The sequence below is a fragment of the Falco rusticolus genome, chromosome 8 (genome assembly GCF_015220075.1).
Source record: "Falco rusticolus isolate bFalRus1 chromosome 8, bFalRus1.pri, whole genome shotgun sequence".
Lineage (NCBI taxonomy): Eukaryota > Metazoa > Chordata > Aves > Falconiformes > Falconidae > Falco > Falco rusticolus.
This window is the reverse complement of record NC_051194.1, coordinates 63,861,814-63,871,121: the sequence shown is the minus strand read 5'-3', so window position 1 is coordinate 63,871,121 and position 9,308 is coordinate 63,861,814. Positions and strand designations below refer to the sequence as shown.

Sequence of the window (9,308 nt, the reverse complement as noted above, 5' to 3'; positions counted from 1 at the left end):
TTAAGACCCCTCTCAAATAGATGGAGTCAAAATGTGTTGTGACTAGTATGTTATTTTTAATCCCCATTTATAATGATGCCTCAGAAGCCTGAAACAAACATCTGTTTCCTTCTTGGATTGGTTTTCTTCCATAGAAGACACTTCCGTTTTTTTTTTTTGTTTTTTTTTTTTTTTGAACTAGTTCAAGTCACCCCATTCTGTAATCAGGGGTTGAAAGCCGTAACTCACCATCGTATCGGGCGTGTCGTGGGGTACGGGAGCTCATTCCTGCAGAATCTAATGCGGGGAAATACCTGGGGGTGTGCATAGAGGAGGGGGACTGCCCCCCTCTGCTCCATGGCGTGGCGGGAGTTACCGGCCCTCCGCGCTCGTAGCTGCGCTGCGGTGCGGCACGGCCTGGCCATCGGGCGAGAGAACGTACCCCTTCGGGCTTTGGGGTTCTTCTGCCGCCCCCCCTTGCCTGCTCGGCAGCGGGCCTGGCCCCGGCGCTGGAGGGCCCCGGCAGGCTCGGGGGGACACCCCCAGGGCCCCCGGGCAGCCGGCGGGGCGCTGGGGGACGCTCCCGTTGCCCGGCCGCGGGGCGCTGCACGTTCGCTGCCGGTCCCGACACCGAGCCCTTGCCCCCGCACGCACGGACAGCGCTGCGGGCAGGGCGAGCTGGGCCGGCCCGGCGGTGCCGGGTGCCTGCGCGGCCGCCGTTAAGCCCGGGTGACCCACAGGGCGGTGCGGGCCGCGGGGCCCCTCTGGCGGGCCCGGGCAGCCGCCGCCTCCCGCCACGGGCGCGCGGGACGGGCCCCTCACACGGCGGGGGCGGCGGCGGGGGCGCTCCCTCAGCGGGCCCGGGCACCTCGCTCCTCCCGGCCGGGCAGCCGGGCGCCCGCCAGGCCGCCCCCCGCGGCGAGCCGGGGTCCCCAGGCCTCCCGCCGGGCCGGGCTGCCCCCGCGGGTGCCGCCGCCGCCCTGAGGGGAGCGGGGGCGCCCGGGCGCCGGGCGCGGCAGGTGCCCCCGGGACCCCCGGGCCGGGCTGGGCCGGGCCCGCCGCTGAGGGCCGCCGCCCTCCCGGGGCGCGGGGCGGGACCGGGCGGCGGGGCCGCCCCTGGCGCTGCCCGGCGGGCGGGGGCGGCGAGAGCCCCCGGGGCGGCCCCGCGCCGCGCTGCGCACCGGCCGCCGGCGCGAACAAAGGCGGCGGCAGGCGGCGGTGGCGGCGCAGCCCGTGCGAGGCGGCCCGCCCGCCCCTGCTTCCTGGGCCGGGCTGGGCGCGGCGGCCTCCGCGCCCCCGCCCCGCCGAGCGGAGCCGCCGCAGCGCCGGTGGCGGGGCGCGCTCGCCGCCCGTCGCGGGAGCTGCATGTGCGCGGGAGGAGCGGCGCAGGATGGCGGTGCTCAAGCTGGCCGACCAGGTGGGCGCCGCGGGCGGGGGGCGGCGGGCTCTCTCTCAGCCTCAGCGCCGCGCCGTGCGGCCGGGGGGTCCCTTCTCCTCAGTCGGCGGCCCCGGTGCCCCCTCCCCGGGGCGGCCGCCCGGTGCGCCGCGCCTCCCCGCCGGCGGGCATTGTCCCTGCCCCTGCGGGCCGCGGGCGGCGGCAGCCGGGTCCCCGGGGCTCGGCCAAGCCCTGACAGCTCCCGGCGGCCGGGCGGGATGCGAGGGGTGCCGCGGGCGGCGAGAGGCCTCGGGGCGCTGCTGGCCCTTCCCGGGGGTCTCCCTCCCGCCGCCGAGCCGTGCGAGTGGCTTATTTACCCCGTCGCCCTGCCAGTTAGGAAGCTCCCGTTGGGTTTGGCTGTGGCCGTCGCTTGCAGGCTACTGGGAAAAAGCCCTGAAACCCTTAGACCACGTTAAATTGTAGCAGCGGGCAGGCGGCTGTAATCGGTATTAAAGCGTTTCTCGTCGCTGGCAGTTGAAAGCCTTTAAAAATATTCAAGAAACTGATGTTACGGCTCCCACGTCCTGATTCATCCACGGACTCTACCAACTGTTACACACTTTGCGTGCTTTGATCTGCTATTTTTAATTTAACGTGGGTGCCTGTGATCTGCGGTGTGGGTGTCCGCCGGGCTCGGACCTTCCCGCTGGACTGGGGAGGGCTGTCGGTGGCCAACTGCGGCTCGCACGCCCCGCGCCCCACAGACACGGACCACAGACCCCGCTCGCCGTCTGTTTGTGCTGTCCGAAGACAGTCCTCCGCACGCACAGAGCCACCACGTAGCGTGCTGAAGGGAGTTTTGCAAGGAAAAAGGGGTAAAGGTGCTTCTGATGTAGAAGCAGCACTGGGTGGCCAAGCACGGTCTGTAACACATTCTTGTATGTAGCAGACGGCAGTTACTTATTTATGGGCTGTCTCCTGACATGTCCCTCGAATATCCTCATCTTTAGATGTGGTGCTTACAACTGGCAGAGAAAATGTTTCACACCATGAGGCTGCGTTACCCTGTGGTGCACAGGCTGAGCCTCGTAAATAAGGATGTTCAGGTAGGATCTGCGTATTAACAATCCAAACAGCAAATGTTAATGTTACAAATACATACCTTACAGAGGACCAACATTGTACCGTTTCAGTGCTTTTTACGTGTGTCGTGAAGCCCTTGAATTTACTGCCTTCAGAGTTTTGAAACCTCTGCTGGAAGCTTGCAGCCAGGATTTTGCTTCAGCAGCAGCAGTAGAAGTCAAAACAGATTTGAATCAAGCGGATCACGCCTTGGTGAAGTCTGTATTGCTATAAAGAATGACAGGCTGTTGTCTTAGTGTTCTCCCTCCTCCTCTGAGAGCCCTCAAAGCTGAGGGATGAGGCTCATTAGAGCTGCCATTACATCCCTGCAGCATGCCTGCTTTGGGGATGTTCAGAATATTGGTGGATGCTCATGGTGGGTCCTGGTCGGGCTGTGGCCTGGGACACAATACAACAGGCTGATGGTTCTTCTTTGTGGGTTTGTGTCTCCTGTGATTTGCGAAGGGATATGTTGGTCTACCTGTACGCGTCCTACTGGATCTCTTTTCATTTTCTTCAGTTTCTTCATCAGTTCTTTTTCTTTCACTTCTGAGGTGAGAGATTGGAGGAGGGAGGGGGAGGATATGTTAAAGCTGAGTGTGGTGCTTCCTCTTAAAGCAAGTGCAGAAGTTTACATGTGCCTGTTTCTGCATATATGGAACTGTCGCTGGCGGAGCCTTCCCGACATGCAGCCCGGACAGCTGTAACCAAGGCTTTGGGGCTGCACAGCCTCCGCATGCATCAGGCCAAGCTGTGCTTTTCATCTACATCAGGTCTGAAGAGCGCTGTCCCCAGGCTGGCCCACCTCTAAGTGAAAACACAGTAGCAGCAGCCCCACAGCTTCATAGTCAGACCCAGGCAAAACAGATGTGAAGCTGGGGTGAAGAATGACGTGCCTGGGAAGACTTGCATTCCTGTAACAACTCCTGCCGGTGCTCAGAGTCGCTGAGGCGGCAGGAGCAGACTCCTTCTGTGTTTCTTCCTGCTCTGGAGAATCAAGGCAATTGTGGCAGTGATAACTTGCAGTATTTCAGGAAACTGTTTCCTTTTGCTTAAGCCCCAGAGGCCACAGCAGTCTGTGTGCTTGCAGTCTCCTGCAGTGAGAATTACAGTACGCAGCGCGCTACGTACCATGCGTACCTGCAGTGGTCAGGACCCGGGCTGCTGCGAGCGTGGGCTGTTCTCTGTGCACTGAGTGTCAAGTCGGGTTCAGGTCTCAGTTGCAACACTCAGGGGAGGTTGACTCCGACACAGAGCGCTCACTCTTCTGCCTGTCACTGCAATTTCTGTAGCACTTGCTTTCCTCTGGATTCATGGCTTTCTTGGCCAGTGAGGAGAGCTTCGTGTAGGAAAAGACTAGAGAACCTCCACGCTAAGGGTTTAAACGTGCGTTTCTCTAAGTAACCTGTTTCCTCCTTGCTCCATTCTTGGCTTCTCTTACCAGCCACATCTTCACAGCACGTGGAGCATGTTCAGACAGATGAGAAATTAATCACACCATTTCTCATACAGGCTCTGAAGACAGACAGACTTTCATTATTGCTTCTTTCTTGGTACGGCTGAAAAGGTGCTAAGGTATTGCTATGCTTAATCCTCCAAAGAGGTTATCCCTGCTTTTGCTTAGGCGGGAGATCTTCGTTTAATAGTTTAGCATTAGTGTGGGTTACTTGAGTTTGCTTCCAGTGATGGTAACTGCTAGTTCACCAGTCGGACCACGAGAAACTCAAATCATTTAACCACAGGAAGTGTATTCTACTGTTGTTCATTTCTGCAGGAATTTTTTTCCAGGCCTTCCTTTCTTCAGTAATCCGCTGCTAGCCATTTTAAAATCACTTAATGTTAAACTGAAAACAACCTAAGATAATTCATAAAACTTAAATTGAATCCTAGGATCATAATCTTTGTCTGTAGTGGCGTGTCTGAGCAGTTGTAAGCATTTGGACATTCTAAAGATTTTAGTTGTCATATACAAATATTGCAAAACTTACTCTAAATCTTAAAACTTTCATCCATATCTATCTATCTATCTATCTATCTTTTACCATCTCTGCAGTGATGGTTACAGCAAGCATGCACGTAGCTTTAAAGACTCCAAAAATTTTTTTTTTCAATTCTAAGAGTTACTGCTGTGTTGTTCCACATCCAGTTTATTGGTTGTACCTTTCCCATTTTGATAAGTGTTAGTAGTTTATATTATGTGAGGGTGCAGTTGTATGTGATAGAAACCTTTGCATTTAAACTGGAGTTCAGAAGGAGCAGAAGACAAGTGGGTGGCCAGAGGCTTTCGGTTGCCCTGACGCAGCTTGAGCCTGGCTCTGCATGTATAGAGGGCATGAAAACCCTTGCTGTGCCCCTTGGGTGCTCTTTGAGGAAACCTGCTTCCTGCAGCTCTTCGTTCCTTCCCGTATTTTGCCATTCCTTTCTTCTCAAGAGTCACCTTTCCCCTTTGCCAAAGCTCTCTAAGGGTGAAAGTATCAGTTGGTTTTTGACTTCTGTGGCTGCTTTTTGAGCAGTAGTTGTTGCCTGGACCCACCTCTCTCCTGTCCTCTGAGGAACCAGCAGATGCCGGGTGCTCCCTGCTGCTGCTCGCCCTGCCTGCTGCCTCCAGTTCTTTGCATGGCTTGTTCTTCATACTTGCACCAAGGAACCTGGTTTCTTGAGAACTGTTTGTTTGCCACATGCAAACTTTGCAAGAGAAAGCCTGTTGGTCACAGTCCTGCTGAGTGTGCTTTTCATCTTCAGGGTTTCCATCGAGGGTTCTAGGCAGCAAATACAGACAATTGCTCCTGTCAGCACTCTGTTGAGAGGTAACATACCTTTAAAATATAAAGTTGTGCGAGTTAGCTTTTGGGAAACTATTTTGGAAGAATCTAAGTGTCTCCGTGTCATTTCCAGGCTTGCCTTGCCAGCTGAGGCCCTCCTTGCAGGACTGCTGGCAGTGCCCACAGCCTGCAGGTTGTCTCTGCAGCTAACTCCATCCTTTTATTCCCGTTTAAAGCCAATGGAGTCACTCTGTGCATGGCTGTGTGTGGCTTGGGATGCCAGCTCTCTGCCTGCACGGAGCGGGCTGCCTCCACGTGCCTTGGCACAAACGCACCCATCGCGCCGCACCAGAGGCGGCGGTGGTCGGAGTGGCTGGTGCTCGGGGATGTCCTGCTTGTTGGTGTCTGTCAGAGGCTGATGTGAGCTCTCCCCTGCCTAATTGTTGGTTATAGTTAGGCATGTTTACAGGAGGAATGTATCATTCTGTCTTTGAAAGACACTGAGAATGTTTTCTATAAAAAAAAATAAAATAAAAATGGGAAGTTAGCTACAGGTGGAGCTTGTGTAGCTACTTTTAAGAGATGTAGTGCTTAGTATTTTCACTCCTGCACTGCCGGATTTGGTGGGAAGCTTGCTGTAAGTTTGACAGGCACAGGCTCTGTGTAGCCTTGAGCACCTGGGGAGTGAAAATGTACTGTGACTTCGGCGTCACCGGCTCAGGCCCTGTATGTAAAAAACAACAGAATTATTTTTAGGCGGCCTTTACAAGCATGCATATGCATGCATAAGGGTAATGAAGCCCAGATAAATGGTGGTTAGTGTGTGCACTTAGGGTGCTATTAACTGCAAAACCTCATCCTGTGTCTCCTGGTATTTTGCCTGTTGTCCCTGATTGCTGAGAGTAATGTAGTGTGACTAGAACCGAAAGGACCATTTTTTTCCCTCCCTTTCCCAAATGTTTTCCTGTGTTTGACAGTTCTCCACTGACCATCAGGATCCATTTTATTATGGCCACAGAGAAACAGCATTAAACAGATGTTTAAATAATTTTTAGCAGATGTCAAAGATCATAAAAATCGGCTGGGCAGAGGCTGGACTTGCATCTGAATACGCTTAAAACAAAATCAATACAACAGTAACAAATAAGCTCCTAACAAAACCAATGAAATTTCCAAATGATGGTGTGTCTTTAACTTATTTCAGAATCATTCAGTTGACAGGTCTGTCTTTCTCTGTATCCTTTCTCTGTGATTAAAAGCATTTGAGAAGATGCTCCTGAATCTGCTGTATGAAAGAGGAGTAATGAACCTGTGCCTTATGGCCACTGCCAGCCCGTGGGCTAATTTTGTGTGACGTGCAGTCCCACAGTTGCTGCCCTCCCCATATTATTGCTAGATAATGCTAAGGTGTATATTAATTTAGAGGCTGCCAGGTGTTTTTGCAAGGGCTTACAGCAAAGGAGAGATAATCCATTTCAGTACAAAATACTCAGGTAGCCAGAAAACAAAGGTAACTGTTGGGAAGGAAGGAGGAGGAATTTACCCATAGGAGTGTTTCTTTCTTATTGCGCAATGAAAACGTGGTTGGACCAAAATAACTCTGCCATGGCAGCCATTGGCTTTCTAGAGCCATGATGTTCCTAGGCATGCCATGCATACTGTGAGATGTGGCTCCATGTGTTTTAAAATGAACTTATGGAAAAAATGGGATGTCAGCAGCATTCCTGCCCTTGTGCAGACCTGTAGGAGTGGTGGTCGCTACCATCTGGTATAGATGGCACCTGAGCTCTAATACAGAATCACAGTCATTTAGGTTGGAGAAGACCTTTAAGATCATCGAGTCCAGCCGTAAACCTAACGTGGCTAAGTCCACTGCTAAACCGTGTCCCTACATGTCTTTTAAATGCCTCCAGATATGGTCCTGTTCAGAGGAGGCGGCGTGGGGTGGGGGAGAGCTTTTGGTTGCCAGTGAGGGCAAAATGCCGGCTTGAAAAGGAAGCTGCTTGCTTTTTCTGGTCATGGCTTCTGCAATAGGTATCACTTCCTGATAGTTTTGCAGCTTGTTTCAAGGTAAACAAGAAGCACTTAAATTAGGGGGATTTCTGGAGCTGTATAGCATGCTCAGATCTATCACAGATATTTCTGTAGCAGAGAAATCCTCAGGTTTGCTGTTTGGTAATGCTGTAAGGGTTTTGCAGTGGCTGCACCTGGATGCCTGGGCTGTTTGGAGGGGGTGTGTGCCTGCCGTGCTCCGATGTTAGTTTTCTTGAATTGCAGATGGCATCCAGCAAAGCTTACCCTCCTGCACGCACCTGAGGTGCGGTCTTATATTCCTGCATGACAAGTGCCTCATGACCTCTTCCTGCTCATCTCTTAAATGAAGATGTGGTTGTCATGACTACATTCGGTGGAGAAATAAATACTCCTCCCAGCTTGGGTGCTTGTGTAACGGCTCGATTCAGGCAAGGTGGTGTTTTTATCTGGATCCTTGCTTGATGGTGGGCAGGCGATTTCTGTGACCTGGGCATAAAGGTGCCCACGCTGGGGCCAGCTGGCTGCAGAACACAGCGCTTGCTTGCTTTGCGGCTCTCCTGCGCCCGGTTTGCAGCTGGTGCCGCTCCATTGACAGCACTGCAGCAGTGCTGTTGGTCGTGCGCCGGTCTTGGGGGCAAATCCCTGAAAGCCAGTGAGGAAAACTGTTAAGGGCTGTTTCTAGAGACCTGGATGTAGCTGATCCTGCTTGTTTGTTGCCAGAGAGGCAGAGACTGTGGGATGTGCTGCTGATGGGAAGGGTTTTCCCATGCTGGCCCGATGCTCTGCGGTGCGTTCGCCAGAGGAGAGTGGCCACGCACCGTCTCCTCTTGCTAAAGCTGCCCCCCGGCTCAGCAGATCTCTGACTTTTTGCTTGAGAAGAGAGTAGCTTACTGTTTAGGAGTTGTTGTTTCAGACTGTCTGCAGGCTTGGGCAGTATTTGTACAAAATATTTAATGCTTCTTTTTAACCTGTTGTCTAGAATTTTTTATTTCTTTCAGTGGCACTAATACAGGTTCTAGTGTCATCAGATGACTACAGGAGCCAGCTATTGCAGGTATAAGCCATTTACGCCAATGTTTCGAAGTATATTCTGATAACATCGACCATTTCTCCTGGTTTTTATTCCTGCTTTTCTTCTTGAATGTCCTGCTTCATATATTGCTGCCTCTGTATGTTGCAGAACATACAGAATACCTCTGTATTTTACCTGTTTTGTTTGAATGCTTATTAGCTGCAAACCTTTGCACTTTCAGCTGTTTCCATTTTTAAATTAACATTTTTTTTCCAGAAGTACATATCTGACATCTGTCACTTTTTTTTGTTAGCTGGAAAGCTTGGGCTGGAAAGTTCCCACAGCTGCTGTCTGTGGCTTCAGCTTTGTTTTAATTGCCGCACTAGAAACATGTAGCAGCATGCTGTTGGAGCCCGTAAGCCTGGTGATGGGTGGGAATCAAAGGATTACAAAATTACGTTTAAAGGGGGGAAATTATTTTGCAGTTTTATCCAAGGGTTTGAGGTCATTATTGAAGTTTGCAAGGAGCTGGGCAACAAATTACAGCATTTAGTTGTGGCTAGGTAATTGTGACATTCTGAAAAAGTATGTGCTTTTTGATGACGGACATTTGCATGTGTTTTGCTTTTGAGGGAAGAAAAAATCTTTCCTGGCTGCAGATGTGCAACCAAAAATGGAGGCTGTTGAATACATTTCTGCCATGGGGTGCTGAACCTCGTAGCCTAACACAGGCTTGGTTGCTTGATGTTCGTACTTGGTGTTACAAGCTGGTTTTATGTAGGGATGTGCATTTTTGTGCTAGGATTACTTGTAATGGCTTGCTGTCTTGCTTTGAAAAGAGTACTTGGGGAGAATGCCCTTGCAAAGCGCCCCCGCTTCTTCCTCCCAGCTGCGTGCTGCTGCGTCTTTGTGAGGAAGTCAGCAAAACCATAATGGCCGTTTTCTGCACATGGTCTTAAGAGGTACCTGACAGCATCTATGTACTGAGCTAAGGCTTTAGCTTTTTTGCATAAAGGAGTTGGTT

General features: G+C 52.2%; 1 protein-coding gene across 8 annotated transcripts in view; it reads left to right on the top strand.

Annotated features, from left to right (window-relative positions):
- Positions 1 to 1,247: 1,247 nt before the first annotated feature.
- ANKRD44 (ankyrin repeat domain 44) overlaps positions 1,248 to 9,308 on the top strand; it is a 143,310-nt gene continuing 135,249 nt past the window's right edge. For 6 of the 8 annotated variants that reach the window (XR_005105723.1, XM_037397263.1, XM_037397262.1 and 3 more), the window contains exon 1: positions 1,248 to 1,396. Coding sequence is in view for 7 of the 8 variants with exons in the window: in XM_037397263.1 (XP_037253160.1) it covers positions 1,370 to 1,396 (27 nt within the window). In the remaining variant the exon portion in view is untranslated. The remainder of the gene's footprint in view (positions 1,397 to 9,308) is intronic. The other 2 variants (XM_037397267.1, XM_037397265.1) reach the window with 1 other exon arrangement.